A 21,125-nucleotide genomic window follows, 5' to 3' on the forward strand; every position below is an offset into this window, starting at 1 on the left:
CCCCGGGAACATAAAATAAACCCTTTTTTTTTAAAAAATATCCACCTGATCCCTGCATCCACAGGAGAGCCCCCAGTACCAACCAGGGCCCAGGGAGCCCCCACTGACCACCAGGATAAGGTGACCACATTTTTTAAATAAAATCCGGGGACATTTTTAAATAAGTAATCTTTAGTCATAATGATTTCACTCATTTTATGCCAGTATTATGGATGGGCCGAAAATGGCACTTTTTGGCTGAAATAGCGTTGCATCTGTGCTTTAGCACTCAAAGGGTTAAAAACTAACCCCAGAGGGAGAGTGCAATCTAATCTAATCCCAAGGAAATACTCACCTGATCCCTGGATCCGCCAACAAGTGCAGCATCCCCTCTCCCACGCTGTCAGAAGCTGCATACAGCATGTGCTGGTTACTACTTAAACTGGCGTGCGCTGTGTGCAGCTTCTGAGAAGATACACTTTTAGCGTAGCGGGAGCTATGCAAAATGCACAGCCGGCTTCCTTGCTATGCTAATAGCGTATACGGTTTAAGTAGTAACCAGCACACGCTGTATGCAGCTGACAGCGTGGGAGATGGGAGGCTGCGCTTGTTGGTAGGTCCAGGGATCAGGTGAGTATTAAAATATATATATATATTTTATGTTCCCGGGGACATAATTTGTCAGGGGATGGTCTCCTCAATCCGAGGATTGTCCCCAGAAATCAGGGATGAATGTAGAGCTGCAACAACTAATCTACTAAGTCGATTATAATTGATGATTGAAAAAGTTGTCAACATTTTCAATCATCAATTGATCGGCTTTCGATTAGTTGGCCCTGTTCACGGCTCCACACGCCGCGTGCTGTACCTCCTCCCCCGCCTCATGCTCGCCACTGCCAGACCGGCCTGCCCACATCCACGCTCCACGAGCCACACCTCCTCCCCGCATCATGCTCACCGCCCGCCGACATCCTCGATTGGCACAGGGACGCGGGGAGAAAAAGAAGTAAGAAGGAGCAGGCGTGGGGGATGACAGCTGCCGACAGACAGGCCCAATCTCAGAGGCAAGTTGCTGGAAGACTGTTCAGGTAAGCCTAAATGCACTTTCCCTCACATGGTGCTCTATAATGTATTGCTGAGATAGTGGGATTTGTATTCCTCTATAGCTGATGGTACATTGTGCTGTATATTATACAGAGCAATATACCATCAGCTATAGAGGGATACGAATCCCAGCAATACATTGTACACTGTATGTATAATGTATTGCTGGGATTTGTTGTACTCCTCTGTAGCTGGTGGTATTCTGGAGTCATTTTTGTAATGATGATGTGGATGACGGGAGTACGTCTGGCAGGACGAGTCCGATGTCCTCCCCCTCTATTACCTCGTTCTCTAGCTTCTTTCTGAATTCTCTGTACTCCTACTATGTAGGAATCTGATCTTTCCAGTACTCGTCTTCTCTTCCTTTTATCTTTCTGTACACCCCATCTATTTCGTGTTTGTCTCTCCTCTTTTCTCTCCCATACTGGGAGCTACTGTCTCCTGTTGCACACATAGCCTATTGAGGCACATATAACAACATTTCTTGACTAACCGGAGGGTTAACCAGCTTGTATAAATCTCTCATTATAAGGCAGATGCCTACATTTCTTTCTCAGTATTTTGCAGCATTATGTATTGAACAGCTATTCCCCCTATCTTTTTCTTCCCCCTTGTTAGTACCATGTCTTCTGTATTTTGATTTGTTATATTGAATCTTGCAGATTATATTGTACTGCATATGTATGTCTTTCTTTATACTCAAAAATTCAAGTGGAAAAAAAAAAGAATGATTAATGTTAAAAGTGGAAGCCAGGAGGCTAAACTTACTTTGAAGCAGTGCATGGATGTTATGCTGAACAACCCCTGCGAGGATATCTGATGTGGATGTGTGAACTTTCGTTGAAATAAAAGTGGGCTAACCGGCTTTTAAAAAGAACATATAACGTGTGGACTGCATCATTAAACGCTCACTATATGTGCTAATATTCCCAAACATCATAATAGATACATATAGAGAAATGTACTAGTAGTGTATAAGATATTCATCTACTTATGGTTTTTTCTTTAGTGTACAGTAGGGTAAGATAGGACTGTTATGATACTGCACGATATGCACGATCGCATCCTTAAGGTGTAGCTCCTCCCCCGCCCACGTAGCGCAGGGATCGGCAAGGTGTCCGTACCGCCGCGGTCGTACCGTAGAATCAGCACAGGAAAAAAAAAACTTCCTGCATGTGGGCAGGAAGGTACCAAAACATCACATTAGATGGAGGGGTTGGGACGTACCAACTGTTCCGTACGACTCGTACGGAACAGTTGGTACGTCCCAAACCCCCCATCCAATGTGATGTTTTATAACCCTGAGGAGAGCGCTGTGGAGAGCGCTGGTTTAACCAGGTGCCTGTGGGGTCTCACTAGGGCTCTGTGGTGTCTAACAAGGCTGGTTAGACCCCACAGTGCCCTGGTGAGACCCCCACAGGCCTGCTACCCTGGTGAGGCCCCCACAGAGCCCTGGTTTAGCCAGGCCTCTGCGGGGTCTCACCAGGGCTCTGTGGGGTCTCACCAGCCCTGGTTAAACCCCACAGAGCCCTGTTGGGACCCTACAAAGTCCTGATGAGACCCTATAGAGCTCTGAAGGGCTCTTTGGGATTTCACCAGGGCTCTTTGGGCTCTCACCAGGGCCCTGTGGGGTCTAACCAAGCTGGTTAGACCAAGCTGGTTAGACCCTACAGAGCCCTGGTGAGACCCTACAGAGCCCTGGTGAGACCCTACAGAGCCCTGGCTTAACAAAGGCTCTGTGGGGTTTTACCAGGCTTTGTGTGGTCTAACCAGTCCCCACAGAGCCCTGGTGAGCCCTCACAGAGCCCTGGTTAAACCAGGGCTTTGTATGTTCTCACCAGGGCTCTGTGGGGTTTACCAGGACTGGTGAGACCCCACAGAGCCCTAGTTTAACCAGGGCTCTGTGGGGTCTCACTAGGGCTCTGAGGGGTCTACCCAGGTTGGTGAGACCCCACATAGCCCTGGTGAGACGCTACAGAACCCTGGTGCTGGTGAGACCCTACAGAGCCCTGGTTTAACCAGGCCTCTGTGGGGTCTAACCAGGGCTCTGTAGGGTCTCACCAGCCCTAGTTAAACCCCACAGAGCCCTGTTGGGACCCTACAAAGCCCTGGTGAGACCCTATAGAGCCCTAGTTTAACCAGGGCTCTTTGGGATCTCACCAGGGCTCTTTGGGATCTCACCAGGGCTCTGTGTGGTCTAACCAAGCTGGTTAGACCCTACAGAGCCCTGGTGAGACCCTAGAGAGCCCTGGTTTAACCAGGGCTCTGTGGGGTTTTACCAGGCTCTGTGGTGTCTAACCAGTCCCCACAGAGCCCTGGTGAGACCCCACAGAGCCCTGGTTATACCAAGGCTTTGTATGGTCTTACCAGGGCTCTGTGGGGTTTCACCAGGACTGGTGAGACCCCACAGAGCCCTAGTTTAACGAGGGCTCTTTGGGGGTCTCACCAGGGCACTGAGGGGTCTCACCAGGCTGGTGAGACCCCACAGAGCCCTGGTGAGAGCCTACAGAGCCCTGGTTTATTCAGGGCTCTGTGAGGTCTCACCAGGACTCTTGGGGGTCTCACCAGCCTGGTTAAACTCCACAGAGACCTGGTGAGACCCCACAGGTCTGAGTGGGGCCTCATGTTTAGGTTTCGCCTAAGGCCTCGCAAACTCTAGAGCCGCCTCTGATCACAGGAGTACCAAGCAGCTGGTGCCCAAGGTTGAAGAAATGCCTGACGCTGGGGTAGGGGAAGCTATGTGGTGAGACCCCACATACCCCTGGTATTGGAAATGGCACTTTCGGCATTATGCCAAAAGTGGCATTTACGGCCGATATATCGGTGCATCCCTAATATAAACGGCTGAGCTTGCAATCGGTTTGAAATCCTGCAGTCAAAGTTTTTTTGAGAGAAGTCTATGATCTATGTGTGCTGGTTTTTTTTTCTGGGTGTTGGTGAGGTGAGAGAAATTCCTGGCGGGGCCCAAGAAAATGTTTGCCCAGTGTCCGATCAGTATTAAAGACGGGCCTGAGGATATTTGTTAGGAACAGAGGCGTAACTATAAACCTCAGGGCCCCGATGCAAGAAACTATTAAGTGCCCCCCCACCACCAAAAAAAAATTGACACCTATTTTTTTTAATGTATTAATAAACAGTATGAGGGGAATTTATCAAAACAGAAGCAGAATTATCTGGAGCAGGTGCCTATGGCAAGCAATCAGCTTCTCTCATCAGTTTGTTCAGTTAAGGTTTGAAAATAAAAGGTGGCTGCTGATTGGTTGCCATAGGCAACTTCTCCAGATTCTGTCAGCTCCAGTTTTGATTAGTTCCCCTCTATGTATGTTATGATTTTCAGGGCTAGTTCACACCAGTTCACTGCATTCTGGGGCGGGAGGAGGCGTGTCGTTGCATTAAAGTCAACGGCACCGCAGGCACATCCCCCGGCCGCAGTGCGATCTCCTGCAGCGGAAAACATTGCAAATCAATGCCAGCGTTCTGGTCCTCTCTGAGCCCCCCCAAACTGGCGGAACACCAGGGCCTGGTCGCAAATGCAACTGATGCAACCCTGGTAGTTTCGCCAGTGCTGTTATCTGCACTTAGTATTGGGGCATTTTCACGAGTACAGGTACTTGTGAAAATGCCCAGTATTGGCCCTGGTGCACATCCCTACTTACTAATATAATGTATTGCTGGGACTTGTAGTCCTGCATAGTTGGTGGTATTCTGCATTGCTGTATAATCATTATACAGCAATGCAAGAATGGCAATTGAGAATGGCAACCAGATGGCAGGGTGGCAGAGTTAGTTTTATTTTTTGTATTGCTTATTTTTATTTTATTTTTTTACTTTATCACTTTTATTTTTATTTATTTTTTTACTTTTTACATTTTTATTTATCTTTATCGTTTACTTTTTTATTTTTAATAATTTTTTTATCTTATTTTTTAATAATATTTGTTTCTTATTATTCGACTTTTTTTTTTTTCAATTATTTCTTTTTTTTAATTTCTGTATCTATTTTTTCCCCCACTTAGCTCTGTGTGATAGCAATAAAGTTAACAAGCCCCTGTGTAATAGCAATTGGAGGTGACAGGTTCTCTTTATTGACCCTGTCACCTCCAATACAGGAGTCCTAGCACAGAACTGTGCTGGAACTCCTGTGACAGGTGAGAGGGGAGGACTGCTATACCCTCTCACTGTGCACACGGAGTAGCAGGTTTACTTTTAACCTTGTCAGTCAGAAAAAAAAAAACTTTCTCCCGGAAAGGTAACTGTTTGATGGAGCAGAGTAAACCTGTCTCTGTTTTTTTTTTCTGGCATCGGGCCGCAGTCAGTCAGAATAATGGGGGGGGGAAAAAACACCATAGGAATGCATGGCTAGATTCCTATTGGCTATTTCACTTTGCAATAGCCAATAGCAAACTAGCTATTGCACCTGCCCTCTGCTGCTGTCAGGGCAGAGAACTGCAGGCCCCCCTCTGCTGATTGACAGCAGCAGTGGAAAGTAGAGAAAGGTTTACTCTGCTCCATCGAAAATCGTCATTCGACCCCCAGGTTGAGAACCGCTGCATTATACCCTCTCCCAGTTTTGATTTTTTTTACAATATAGCATTTAAAAAGGCACTTAAAGTGACTGGCAGGCCCGGCGCCCCACAACCCAGCTAAGGGTCCACCCTTGAGAGTGAAATGTCAGCCCTCCTCGGGACTTTGGGGATCAGGGGGGGCATTACAAAGGAATCAGATTTAGAACTAAGGCACTGAGATCTGAAAAAGACTAGTGAGCTACTGAGGACCTGGTGGTGAGCTGGAAATTAATGTTAAAAATGAATTCCCTTTTCTACTAACTCTTCCTTGATAACTCATATCCACAACAAGAGTCACTAGTAGTGTACCGACTATGCTGACAGCTAAGCATAGTGTGGGGGTATAGCTCGAATGGGGGATCACCTTCCCAGGGAAAAAAACTGTCCAGGCAGCAAAGTTCTTTTTCTCTCTGAACACATCCAACATGTAGCTCTCTCAGAAGGCTGTCTGAGTCCCAGGCCAGAGCAAAACCATGTCTCAGCCTTCCCCTTTTATCTCACCTGGACAAGCACTCATCAAGCAATCAACTATCCAGGTGAGACACAAAGCCCGAGCTGGACTATCCAGACCCAAAGTCAAAGCGAAAACCCTGGTCAGGGTTCCGCTATTCCTGACATAAGATAGAAAGCGAGGGGAAACATACCGCCCCTCAATGATGTCCCCTCTCCTTATGTCACAATAGTTAATGGTTATTCAGCTTGTATCTTTAGCTTGTTCAGTTAAAGGTTGAAAATGAAAGCTAGAAATGTTTTGGTTACTATGCACAGCTCCAGATTCTGTCTGCCCGTCTTCGTAAATACTGCTCACTGTATGTTAAGATCAATGACCATGTTATCACAGTTGATACTGCCTTGTGCCACAGATACCGTGTTTCCCCGAAAATAAGACAGTGTCTTATTTAACACGGTAGGTCACTGGGAGGCCAACACAATTTTGCTATGGGACCCAGTCATTTGTAGTTACTCCCCTAAAAGCTAGTTCATTTTCTCACTTTGTTGTGTATGATGGTGTGACGTCTGCTGGGGAATAGTAACATATACTGTAAATTTTACCTTAGGAGAGTCTGGGGATGTTTTCCCTCTACACATCTCATCAAACATGGTTAAGGGCAGAATAAGTTGGCTGTGTGTGCAATAGCTCTTAAGGTGCTCATACACTGCTCGATTCTCGTACGAGAATCGCGGGAAATCCCACGATCGTACGAGAATCGAGCAGTGTGAACGAAGACGTGCGACCGTTTCTACTGTACGGTAAAACAGTAGAAAGGTATCATGGCACACTCACAAACCAGCATGTAAAACAACTTGTCTCACCACTAAGGTTAATAACAGAGGTTTGGATACACGTCTTCTGCAGAAAATGTGAAAGCCGCACAGCTGCGCCAAGGCACCTCTTATAGTGCGGTCCTAACTCTAAACGATGAGAGTCTCCATCTTGGAGCACATGGGGGCAGAAGATTTCAAATTGGGTGCAGGTATGTCAGGAGGGAGCCCAACCTCCTTAAAGGCACAGGGACTCACAAGGGATCCCGCACATCCCAATGGCAGCCGAGAACCCCCATGCGTCACCACCAAATCGGTCAAGCAAAACAAATGACAAACGCACTCAACAATTCGTCACCAGCCATACAGTAAGGTTCAAACGAAATGGGCTTTGAACAGTAAAACAGTAGAAAGGTATCATGGCACACTCACAAACCAGCATGTAAAACAACTTGTCTCACCACTAAGGTTAATAACAGAGGTTTGGATACACGTCTTCTGCAGAAAATGTGAAAGCCGCACAGCTGCGCCATGGCACCTATTATAGTGCGTTTCTACGGTACGGTCGCACGTCTTTTGTCTACGGAGCACGCTAGAAAACCAGCCGAAAATCGTACGATTTTCAGCTGGTTTGAACGGTGCTCGGGAGACAAATGCCGAACGGGCCGGTGTGCGCACACTGCCCGTTCAGCATTGCGGTCATTGGAAGCCCGCCCCTCAGGGGGGCGGGCTTGCGATGATCGAGAGTACGATCTGCCTGTCCAAGATGGGCAGATCATACGTTTTTTTAATCACTTTACAACCATCGCAAGACTAAGGTCTTGCGATGGTTGTACAGTGTATGGCCACCTTTAGTAAGTGCCTAATTTGGTATGCGATCTGAGGATCAAGGCGGGAATCAGTCAGGAGTTAATTTCTCTTACTGGGAGCCAGAGCTGTCAGGCAAGGAAGTCTGCTAGGTGCAATTAGACAGAGGTAATTAAGCTACAAAAAGTTTAGATTTTTCTTACCTGGGTTTAAACTTCAGATCTCTAGCAATAGAAGCTAAGGGTATAGGGCAGAGGAGAGGAAACATTTCCTAGCTATTTGAATGTTCAGGAAATTCAGTAGATTGATACATTTTGATTAGGAGGGGGCTGTAAGCAATAATAAACTGGCTATTGGTAGTGGGGGAGCCTTTATATTGAATACAAACTCGGTACTCAAGGTGCCCACATACCTTACGATAATGGTACGATAATCGCGGGAAATCCCGTGATCGTACGATTATTGTAAGGTGTGTGGGAGCCGTGCGACCTCTGCTACTGTAAGGTCGCACGACTTTTATCTTAGGAACATGTTCGAAAACCAGCCGAACATCGTACAATGTTCGGCTGGTTTGTGGCATGTTCGCAAGATAAAAGCTACACTGCCCGTTCAGCATTGCGGTCATCGGAAGCCCGCCCCTCAGCGGGGCGGGCTTGCGATCTTCGCAAGTACGATCTGCCTGTCCCAGATAGGCAGATCATACGTTTTTTAATTACCTTACAACAATGGTTGTAAGTAGAGGTGCACCGAAATGGAAATTTTAGAACCGATACGAAACCGAAAAAAAAATGTCAGGCCGAAACCAAAACCGATACCGAAAATGTTTTTTATTTTTTCAATTTTTTACCGCTCACAGCGCTCTCGTCCTGCAGCGCTCGGCCGGCTGTCACTTTCTTTTCTCCCCGCTGGAACAGCGGCCAGCGGGGAGAAAAGAAAGCAGGGATGCGCCGATGTATCGGCCGAAACATGGCTCTTTCGGCATTATGCCATTATATGTTTCGGCGCCGATATATCGGTGCATCCCTAATTGTAAGGTGTGTGCCCAGCCTTACTCACAATTTTGTATCCACTTCCCTGTTTATATAACAATCATGTGCAATTCCCTGACATCCAAAAGTCCTCCGCAATATCCACCAGTATCATCCACCAGTGTCATCCACCAGTGTCAGTCTTGCACTCTGAGACCAACTGAGACTACCTGGAGGAAGGGGATCAGTACAACTAAGTCTGGAATTTCAATTTGTCTAAGGAATTACATTTTAGGTTAAATAAGACAGAGATTGGTGTCCGTGGACTTTCTGCTGCCCCTCATTACCCTCCATTACCTCCACAGAGTCAGTGATAGATCCAGCAACAATGATATTCCATTATTTAGCAGGTTTGTGGGGCCTGTCTGTATGAGTGGGACTGTGAGTGGTTGTGGACAACGTTGTCAAAGGTTTTTAATAGGCAGATGTAATATGAAGTTTCACTTTTCATATGTTTGATTTTTTCAATTAAACTTTTTCATATCAAAATCACTAAGCCATTTGGTTCTGGTCCTAGTGGTTGAGGAAGAACATTTTTCATGTAAAGTTTGATGTCTGTATGAATGAAAGCAGCAGCTGTTCTACATCCCCAGATGTAGAGAAAAATTGCACAGGGAGTGCAAAAACTTGATTTTTCACATGCTGTCTATGACACTTATTTACATATATTTGTGAGCAGCATTCATCACATGTAAGTAGTAACATTTGATTTGCAGATTAGTCAGTGACAAGTGTTTCCCATGTGTGCTCCTGCGCTGTTACCCTCACTCGCACCCCTGGTGGAGACCACAAGGGGCTGTGCCAACACACATTGCACAGGCATGGTCCACTGATGTCACTATTGGAAACCTGGTCCATAGCAATGATGTGCAGCCGACATTGGACTGAGTGTATGTGGACAGGAAGTGGCTGGAAAAGGAGGATCTGCACCACAGAGATACACAAAAAGATGAACAAAAAAGAAAGGTAAAAACTTTCTCTGCTGTCTCTCTTCTCTCACTTTCTCTGCTGTCTCTCTTCTCTCACTTTCTCTGCTGTCTCTCTTCTCTTACTTTCTCTGCTGTCTCTCTTCACTCACTTTCTCTGCTGTCTCTCTTCTATTACTTTCTCTGCGGTCTCTCTTCTCTCACTTTCTCTGCTGTCTCTCTTCTCTCACTTTCTCTGCTGTCTCTCTTCTCTCACTTTTTCTGCTGTCTCTCTTCTCTCACTTTCTCTGCTGTCTCGCTTCTCTCACTTTCTCTGCTGTCTCTGTTCTCTCACTTTCTCTCACTGTCTCTGTTCTCTCACTGTCTCTGCGGTCTCTCTCCTGTCTGTCTTTTCTTACCTCCACTGCAGCAGCTTCTCAGGTCTCCTCTCGCGTGCCGGCGTTCTGTCCTCCCACGGTGCTCGTGTGGCCAAATGTGGCCGACGTTGCACATTGGGAGAGGTGTCCCGCCCCTTCCCGCCTGTGGCATCTGACACATTCAGCCGGCAGCCTCACAAGCACCATGGGGGACAGGACGCAGCCGATAGTAATCTAGCAGTGTTCGCTTTGCGATCGACTGGTAGATCATGATCGACCTAATGGGCACCCCTGCTCTACAACAATTTGGTATTTGCAAAGTGCATTTTTTACATATTTTTTCTTTTTTGTTCTGGGTATCCTTTATGATCTTGCTAAGACCGCTAATGCATTGGTGAACCTGTGTACAATGGAATTTTTTTTTAGTCACCTGTGCATAGGTGTGAATAAAATCCTTCTTGTTGCAGCATGATGAGAAGTGAGCCCCATCCAAAAAGAACTGCTGAGAAGAAAAGATTTTCCAGTACTGCTGTACAAGCAATCCACCAGCGACGAGCATATGCAGTTTTCAGAGAAGGAGCCATGTCCACGTTCTAAGAAGCAGCAGAATAAATGTAAAGAGCAGAAAAATGTGCATTAGTGGATACACTTAATATGGTATATGACAATCTTTCTCACTGTATAAAACATGTAGAAACTGACAAAATAGAAATACAATAAAAAAACACTTTAGTTTTCAACAGATTCATTTTCTACGGCACCAATGCCCTAGACAGCATGGTAAAATGTTAATACATTTTACCATGCTGACATTTGAAAAAAACCCTCATGGATGCTCTTCCACTATTCTTCTTACCTAGTTTCAAGCTATTATATTTCTTCTTAACCTAAAATCAATAATCATAGTATTATAACATAAGAGTCTGAATGGTTCATAATTGATGGGTATACCTGTTATTTTAGCTCTCTAGACAAAACAAGCACTTAATTCATGCATTGTGTGGGTTGCCCCCACTAAACAGGTTAAGATTTTATCTGCCTGGAGTTCTGCTTTAATAATAATAACAACAACAACAGTAAAAGGTATTATTTGGGTTAATTAATTTGGTAAAAGGTCACTACAAATAATAGTTGATATCTTGTTCTTCAAAAGGGACAATGGAGGGTGGTGCTTAGGAGAGGGAGTGATGACACTTCTACCCAAGCAAAAAGGCCTCATGTATTATATGTGCTATACATAAGACATGTGTACAGGGGGAAGGAGTTAAATGATTAGAGGCTTAACTCGAAGGTTATAGCAAAAAAAAACACTGGGTCATACAGAAAGTGACCGAATGGATTTATAAACTACAAGCGACAAAACCCCCAGGATTAAATGAGGCTTTAAGTTTCAAATCCTTTCTCTGATTGCCATGTTCAAAAATGGAATAATATTTTCCTTTTGTCATCTTTTTCTTGTGTCTTACATTCTAGATGAAAGATGTGTGGAAAAGGTTTCATCTTCCCCTGCCTTTCCTAGTGATTTGGTGTGTGAAATGTTTTACCTTTTTTTTTCTCTATCTTTCTTTTGATTTCTTACCCTGACATACGAGGGGCCTATTCACAAAGCTGCCGCAGGCAGCCAAGTGACAAACCGATCCGAAGTGAGCCGAACGCTGTTCGGCTATTCATTTCAGGCTTGTACGGCTGTTTTCAGCCGTATATCGACTGAAATCAGCCGTACATCGGGTGGCTTCGGGTCGGCCAACATGCTCAGCATGTACGGCGAACCCGAAGTGCAGAAGGAGTTTGACTCAGCCGATCCAACATCTGGATCGGCTGAGCCGAACCTCCGGTAGGCTACTCGCTGCAGTTCGGCCTATTCTCATAGATGCTGAACAGCAGTGAGTGAATAGCCGAATGCCGCTGAGCGGCATTTGGCTCGGCTATTCTGCTCGGTGCCTATGTGGTCCCGAGCAGAATAGAAAAACAGTTAAAAAAGTAGAAAAAATTAAATACAAAACGATTGAGCAGAGCTAGCAGTGACAGCTAGCTCCGCCCAACTATTTTCTATCGGCCGGAACCAGCTGTCATTACAATGAGAGCTTGTCAGAGCCGGTGGTGATATAAAAAAGCCGGCTCTGCTTAGCTCTCATCCTAATGATGGAACAGCGTCCCTGATTACCTGGTAACCAGGGACACTGATCAGTCATTACACTGAGAACCCGGCAGTTCTGCTGCCGTCAGAATAAAAAAAAATCTTTGAGGGGGGTTAGTCATTTAAACTGGCTAACTGAGATGTGGACTCCTGTTGTTGGGGCTTGTGTTTTGTGATTCCCTTAGTGTTAACAGCTGCTGAGAACTGGTTAGAGAGGGGCACACCCCTCACCTTCCTTATTCACTCACATGGGTTCACATGATGGCGTTAGTAGTGCTGTTATAACACTCGCCCGGGCTGTCGGGCGTCAATTATGGCAGAGAGCTGCCTTGATACACGGCACCGGGATGGCTGACTGTGTTTAGCCTGCATTTGTTATATGTACACATTGAAGGAAGTGAGTTTGTCCCCTCCCCCCTTTTCTATATATTCATGTAGGATTTAATCCCTGTCATCTAACCAAATCACATTGAGAATAGATGAAGGTTTGTTATGACTTTTGCATTTGATATGACTTTATGGGATTCATTCCTTTTCCCATATGGTGGATATCTTTGCTGTTGTTTTGAGTTAAATAAGATGGTATGGATGTGAATGTGACAGGGATACAATTTGAATACAGCCTTTATATTGGGAATTATTTCCTTTTAGCCTAAAGTACAAGGGATTTCTCACTATCTATCCTTCAGAGGCTTGTTCTGCTTGGGCTGCTCGCTATCTGGTTGGGCCTGTCTATCCCCCATTTGTTAGACCTATGGTTTGATGTTCTGCCCGTACATGCCCACTGATTGTTTCCTAGTGTGGTAGGTGCCACTACAATGTAAAATAACCATGTTACAATGACTGTTTTACTGATTATTGTTTTTGCATGGTTACTTATTTTTTGTTTATAGCCATTTCAGATTTCCTCCTATACTGAGTTCCTAAAGAAGCACATCAAGCGTGAAATGCGTAGAACTTATACCACTCCAGTTACCAACAAAGAGAAGAATCAACATCTTGACAGATAGTATGTGGTCAACTCTATTAGTCTGTTGGAGTAAAATTGAGGGATGGTATTTGGGGGTTTAATCCAATGCATCAAAAACAATCGGAATATGAATGTGATACTGTTACAATTTCTTTATTTTTTTTTTAATTACCAATTTTAATCATGTTCTAATAAAAACACTTTATACAATTTATGAGGTAAAGTGTAATAAATCTGCTATACTTACCTCTCCGGCGTCTCGGACACGAAGGGTAGCTCCGCCCCCGGTCTGTCCACATCACGCTGCTCCTCCCTCCTCAGCTTAGGCAGCAAGGGTTCACTTGTCTGGTGTTCCTGCAATGAGTGCAGACGCTGGACAACGCTCCCTTCAAACCTGCTCTCCATCCTGTATGATAGGCTGTCCCTGTGGGACCCTCCAGAGCCTGCACACCCTCCTGATCCTGCTGGGACTTCTTGTGCTTCTCATCCTCACATTGCGGCTATATCAGCCACTACAGCCAGGATACAGACTCCAGGATTGCTTCTGCCTGCTAACCAATGTACTCATAACAGCAAGTATTGATTACCCCAGCTGTTACTTGCTTATGAGACTTGATTGACTTTGCTGGTTGATGTGAACGTTAACATTGCAAACATCCCTGTTCATACTTGCCATACAAACTTTTGTGATAAATGCATTTGTGAAGTGAACAGTAAAAACACCACCGTTTATCCTAGCCATACAATCTTGTGTGTTAAATGCACTTGTGATGTGAAGTGAACATTGCAAATATCAGGGTTGTTACATGCTCATTCAACCAATTGACTTTTGCTGCTTGTTTGTGAAGTGAACATTTCAAGTACCACCATTTGACCCTTCCTTATTTAAAACTATTTTTGAACTACCGTGTGAAGTGACTCCCAATTTCTCTTGTTGAAAGGAGATCCGCAGCGGAGTTCCATCACCTAACATAGTAACATAGTATTTGAGGTTGAATAAAGACATAAAAGGTATTGCATAAAGATCCTTTTTGACTCGGTCATTCAGCACCTTAAAAGCCCCACCTATCATTTTTTGTGGTATTCTATATACATTTAGGCTGGGTTCACACCTGGGCGGTTGTTCTATGCGCGTATTCCCCTAGCGTTTTTAGCGCTGTTTTTTCACTTGCAAACGCGAGTCGTACGTGCGTTTGTGGATTGACTATGGAGGCGTCCAATGAAAAAGACTTCCTTAGATGCACCATTTCCTTTTCCTGTTTCTTTGTTACAGTGGAGTGTGTGTTGTGTGAAGTGTGTTAACATGGATCTGTACAAACCGCGACATATTGCAGCAATAGTTGCTACAGTGCATATAATGCATTTGAGGAGAAGGAGACTGAGCAGACGAAGGTTCTGGGTCCATCCTGTCATCGCGAACCGACAACAACAAGGGCAGTTCTGGGCCATGTATGAAACTCGTGGACATGAGGATAAATTCTTTGAGTACACTTGCATGTCCATCAACAGGTGCGTACATGTACAATACGTATTGTTGGTGTGTCCCATATAATAGTAGCATCCTAGATTTGATTGGGAAACAGATGGGAAAGCAAGATAGAAAATAAAGCTAGCATCAAATCAGCCTGTCTTTCATGTATGTATATGTGAGCAAAATGTATGTTAAACACAAAGCTGGTATTTTTTTTCTGATTACCTGGCCCATATGCTCTTTGATACCACCAGTTCATTGCTTAATTGCTAGTAGGGTTAACCCTCACCTTTTATGTTTTACAGTTTTGATGAGCTACTGGGGTTAATGTCCATCCATTTGGAACGTCAGGACACATTTTTAAGAGATAGTATTGCACCAGTGGAAAGACTGATCATCACTTTGCGGTAAGTTCAAATGAGTTATATGTCATGTATTCAAACTGTACTACATTGCTTTTAAGTGGAAATATATCTTATATGATATAGACTACACTCTGAGGTATGGCATGTGTGATCCTCCTACATATGGTGTACCACAACCATTGATATTTAACTCCTTACAAAAACCTAAAACCTTTTAAAACTGTAAAAAAAAACAGACACACAAACTCATAGTTGGATAGTAATAAAATATTATAATTTAGATAACTTAGACCACAAGTGCAGTAAACAATGGCATATAAAACAGCAGCCAACGGACAAGGCGTTTTTCCTCCTTAACTTGGTCAAACCAACTGTCATTTGGCTGGTGGAGGTGGTGCTATGTGCCAGACTGGTGGAGGGGTATACATACGGAGAATGTGGGCGTGGGTGCCATGTTTCTAGGTGCTGTTGATACTGTATGGGTGTTTGCGGGTAGGCTTGTGAATGGTGTGTGTATGGGTGTGGCATGTTGAGGTGGATGTGGAATTGATGGGGCTGGTAGAGGGCACTAGCTTGTTCTGAGGATCCATCAGGGGGAATGAAGGAGTCAACGTATTTGGTTAGACCATCACGTAGTTCTGTCCGTCGACTACTAGGCACCTTTTTCATTTTGTCCTCCAAGCTGAGCAGGAAAAAGGCCTCACATGACCGCTTGGGGACGGGATGAGACATGGCCTGAAGGACATCTATTAGCCTATCCTCATCTCTTTCAGTCCTCTGCCTACGGGGCCTGCAAATGGTTCGCCTGCGGACAGGTGCCAGGGCTGGTTGGGAAGACAGTGTTGGTGGTGGTGTGGGATTTGGTGGCGGACTTTGTGTTCCTGTGGAGGGGCAGGGCTCAGTCGCCTGTGTGCCAGTGTCCTCCTTGTCCTCTTGCTGCCTCAGAGTAGGCTCCCAGCTACTGTCGGTGCTGTCGTTAGGAAAGAATACATTAGTATGTGCAATATATTATTCTCTATATGGTTTTGTAAAACAATATCCATGACCCTCATAAACATTGTACTTGACGTGACTTACCTACGCATTTCCACACATGGTATCAAAAAGGAAAGCTGTTCGCTGTGTATATATCTTGAGGGCGCATAGGCAGCCGCTCCACTGCGATGTTCCCTCTGCTTGCGCCTGTGTCTGATGAAGGCATCATTTAAACTCTTCCACTTATTTTTTAGACTAGTGACTGTTTAAACAAAATTTAAAAATGAACTAATTTTATGTTGCTTTGATTTTTCATCTCTTAGGTATTTAGCAACTGGACAATCATTGGTCAGTCTGCACTATACCTTCATGATCGGCAAATCGACAGCTAGCAACATCATCAAAGAAACATGCTATGCCATATGGGATGTCCTTCATGATGTTGTGATGTCCAAACCCAACAAGGAGGAGTGGGTGAAAATAGCTCTAATTTTTGGGAAAACCTGCAATTTTCCTCATTGTGTGGGAGCTGTAGACGGAAAGCATATCCGTGTAATCAAACCGAAGAGGAGTGGCAGTCGGTTTTTCAATTACAAATTTTTTTTCCGGTTGTACTTTGATGTTGGATCCTATGGAAGCAGCTCTGACTCTGCGGTTTTCGCTCATTCAAACGCTGCGTCAAAATGAGCTTGACCTTCCGGGGAACACCACGCTGCCTGGCACCTGTGATCCTGCTATGCCTTTTGTCTTTGTAGGAGACGAGGCATTTGCTCTGGGTGAGCATCTTATGAGGCCCTACTCAAGCCATGGACTGAGTCTTGAGAAGAGGGTCTTTAATTATAGACTTACCAGAGTGGAGTATGCATTTGGAATACTTTCCAATAAATGGTGATTTCTACACTCTTCAATTAACCTTAAAGTGGAGAATGCCATCTCTGCGGTGAAGGCAGCTTGTGCTCTACACAATTATGTATGCCAGAGAGATGGATTCCTATTTGAGGATTCATTAGTGCATTCCATGGAAAGTACAAATTGGAGTGGCAGCCGTGGTACCACACAAGGAGCCACCATTAGACAAAACTAGTATTCTCTGTTTTGAATCTTTTATTATGAGTGTATTTGGTTAAGAATAAAGTTTATTTGGATATGACTAACTTCTGTCCCTTCTTTTTTTCATTTTGACAATTATTGCAAGTTGGAATGCAGCGCATACCCATTTATTGTTATGACCACACACATTGTTAGCTGTTGATGGCATCTGGATTGTGCGCTCATGCTCATTGCATATGGGTGTAGTGTAGACCCCTACTTTACAATAAATATTTATATGTACTTGTTATGAGGTCAACCACTATTTTTCTCAAATCTGAAACATTAGGACAAATTAAACCACAAATCACAGAATACCCACCAAGTCAGGGTTTATGACCCTCCGGCATACGATTGCTGTGTATATGTCTAAGTCACACACAGCATACAGTTGGCAGACATGTACACACGAAGATATATAATGAACCAACAAACATGGACTTCCTGTAATAACCTTATGTATGGTAACACATGAACACTGCACACATGTCACATACCTTTTGCTTCTTTCACATCGGTACTCAAAGTATCCCAATCAGGCTACACTTCTGTCCAATGTCTGCCCATGCCCGCTGCCTGGTTCGCCGGTTCTTGTATCCAGCATCTTGAAGATTATAGATGCAAGGGTTTTCCTGCACCAGGCGTATGAAACCTTCTGTGTCGAGTAGGCCACACACTGCAGATTCCTTCATCATGATGCTGCTGCTGCTAGGTCGGCCAAAAGTGTGCCTGAAGTCCCCAGCGTGTGGCCTGTGTGCCTGTTGCCATGTGAGGAACGCGCATTCATACGCGTTCATACATTCATTTAAGGGCGTTTACGTTGAAGTCTATGGCCGCAAACGCGCTGAAATACGCACCAAAGAAGCTCCTGTACTATTTCAGGCGTAGGGCGTATTTCAGCGTGCTGAAATACACCCAGGTGGGAACCATGCCCATAGCACATTATGGGATTTCACTGTTTGAGCGTTTTACAGCGCTTCAATCAGCGCTGTAAAACGCCCAGGTGTGAACCAGGTCTTATACAATTATTTTCAAGTGAACATGTGAATGCCATGCTGGAAATCATAGAACAGCTAAGTGCAATTGGAGAGAAAACTAAACATAACCACATGGTAGCATTACTGGTATGCAGCCTTCCAGAGTCATACAGTGCTTTTATTAACACTCTGGAGACCAGACCTGAGCAGGAACTAGAATATGCCAAAGAAAATGAATCAATGAATATGACAGAAAATATGCACAATGAAGAAAATGAGAACGCCCTTAAGGGGCACAAAGTAAAACACAGGAAGCAGGATGTGTTTTCACTGTACAAACAAGACTGGTCACATGAAAAAGGACTGTTCACAGCACTGTGTGCAGACCAATGAATACTCCCACATCAAAGCGCTGCGCAAACTGTTGGCGCTATATAAATCCTGCATAATAATAATAATATCAGGTGGGAACAGATAACTACTGACTTCCATTGATGGTACACCAGGTACACAACAACTTATCTGATGAAGCACACGAATGAAACATCCGAAAAACTTCAAGAGTTTGTAGCTATGTCAGGCAACAAATTCCAATGGAAACCAGGAGTTCTAAACACAGAGAACGGAGGGGAATACATTAGTAAGGAAGTGGAATTATACCTGAAGAACCAGACCACCACACCATACACTCCTGAATAAAATTGTGTAGCAGAACTGAAAAATCACACTCTTGTTGAAATGCCTGGGTGCATGCTGTCAGATGCCAACCTACCTATGAAGTCCTGGGGAGAAGCAGTCATGACCGCAACTTACCTACAGAACAGACTACCATCCAAAGCTGTTGAAAGAACCCTATTTGAAATGTGGCATGGATCGAAGCCTAGTCTAGGGCACATCAGAGTGTTTTTTGTATGTAAAGCTTACTCCTATATTCCAAAGGAAAAGCAATCCAGATTGGATAACACAGCCATTGAAGGTATTCTGGTGAGTTATCCAATGAGACGCAGCGTTTCTTTAGATGAGAGCCCATCACCAGAAACCATGATCCCGATAAGTTGTGAAGTGAATTCGCTCAGTGAACCAGCAAAGAAAGCTGAGCAAAATGAAGCTGCATAGGAGTCAGAACAAGCGGTGGAACACACAATGGATCATTCAAATTCCATTTTGGCACGACAGGCAGCATAAGAAATAAAATCACTTTGAGAAAATAAAACCTGGACACTCACGTAGCTTCCCCCTGGTCGCAGTACTATAGGAAGCCAATGGACTTTTAAGGTGAAGCTTGATGCAGAAGGAAATGTCCACAAATACAAGGCCAGATTAGTTGCCAAGGGATACTCCCAGAAATTTGGAGAAGACTGCGATGAATCATTTGTTCCCATCGTAAAACACTCCATCAGAAAACTCCTTAGCAACGCAGCCGGGAAGGGCATGCAAGTGAAACACCTAGACGTTAAAACCGCTTTTCTAAATAGAGACATTAAGGAAGATCTCTACATGGACCAACCACCAGGGTTACAGCAAAGACAGAACCTCATATGGAAACGTCTCAAGAGCATCTATGGACTCAAGCAATCTGCAAGAATGTGGAATGAGAAAGTGAATGAAATACTCATGAAAGAGAGATTCACAAGAAGCAAAGCAGATGGACATACATCCTAATTTATGTTGATGACATTATAACCTGTTTTGAACAAGGGGCCAATAGTCAAATAGTTCAGAAACTAGAACAGGGGGGCGTGGCTTGGACATGGCGCCGTAAGCACACACTTCAGGAGAGCTCTGCCGTCCTTAGCCCAGACCGACGTCCTAACGAACTTTATGCTCTAATCTCACCCATGCCCAAGGAGCAGAGGACACACGGCACTCACGGGAATCCCAGATCTGCCTCCCTCTACGACTTCTTCACACGCCAGACGCCGATCCCCGCAGCCTCAACTGCACCCAAGATGGCGCTCACACGTTCCTCAGCGGCCGGCCTCCTCATGTCAGGTAGGAAACCGGGACGAGGCACAGCTACCCCGATCCCTGACCAGGGAGAACCCCGGGACCCGGAATGCCCAGGGCTCTCGAGCCAGATGCGAGACACAGCACGCCCAGAATCCCCGCCCAGCCCCTCACTGTCCACACACGTGCTGAGCCTGGATGCACAGGGGGAAAGCGGCCTGCAGGACCGCTGCCGCCCACTAAAAGGGACCTTGACCACATGGCTTCCTCTATCGTGGCGGCCTTAAAGAAAGAGCTACATGACCTCACCCACCGCATTGAAGCAGTGGACGAGCGCGTCACTTCAGTGGAATCCGCTACCACCTCGCTGTCAGCCCGCGTGGAGGCCCTGGAGGCGGACACACATCTGACCAATACCCGCTAGATGTCCATGCACCTTCGCCTAGATGACTCGGAGAACCGGAATCGTAGGAATAGCGTACGCCTGCGTGGTATTCCAGAGGCCACGACCGGCATACATCTGAGAGATACTGTAGTTGCCATTTTCAAACCCCTGCTGGGTAAAGCCCACGACGCAGCCTTAGAACTTGACCGGGTCCACAGGGTCAACAGTGCGCGCCCTCCTACGCCCTCGGCGCCCCGAGATGTTTTATGCCGGGTGCACTTTTTTGCCGTGAAGGAGGAGATCATCAGACAAGCATGGCGACAAGGCCCCTCCGACTTTGATGGAGCTACCGTCCGCATCCTGCCTGACCTCTCCCGCCACACTTTACGTATGCGACGCATGGTTCGCCCCGTGCTGGACCTCATCCACTCTGCTTCTGCTACCTACCGCTGGGGCCACCCGTTCCACTTAATCATACGGCGAGACGAGTCTACCTTCCAACTACACTCCCCCGACCAGCTCCCGGCCCTTTTCCGCTTTCTGGATGTGGACTCTGTGGACGTCCCCAACTGGCTGGAATTCCCGGATGATCCCACGGAACTGACCTCCTTCCCCCCGCGAACCAGCTCACTGTATCCTTCTTTGTTGCCACGCAGTCGCCCTGCGTCTCCCCCCTGAACTTATCCACGGCTGACGCCGTCCTGTCCTATTACTGTCAATTATAATTGATGCCTTACTGCTTTCTATTGCAGGTCAAGCTGTCTGGACTCCCTTATGTGGG

At 45.5% G+C, this 21,125-nt stretch overlaps 1 protein-coding gene across 1 annotated transcript in view; it reads right to left on the reverse strand.

Annotated features, from left to right (window-relative positions):
* The window catches only part of LOC108790637 (large neutral amino acids transporter small subunit 3-like), a 213,740-nt gene extending 203,116 nt beyond the window's left edge, over positions 1-10,624 (reverse strand). Inside the window, exon 1 of the mRNA XM_018560943.1 lies at positions 10,459-10,624. Coding sequence (XP_018416445.1) covers positions 10,459-10,612 — 154 coding nt within the window. The 5' untranslated portion in view covers positions 10,613-10,624. The remainder of the gene's footprint in view (positions 1-10,458) is intronic.
* Positions 10,625-21,125: the final 10,501 nt, after the last annotated feature.

This window comes from Nanorana parkeri, unplaced genomic scaffold (genome assembly GCF_000935625.1).
Source record: "Nanorana parkeri isolate BGI_ZX_2015 unplaced genomic scaffold, ASM93562v1 scaffold490, whole genome shotgun sequence".
Classification (NCBI taxonomy): Eukaryota; Metazoa; Chordata; class Amphibia; order Anura; family Dicroglossidae; genus Nanorana; species Nanorana parkeri.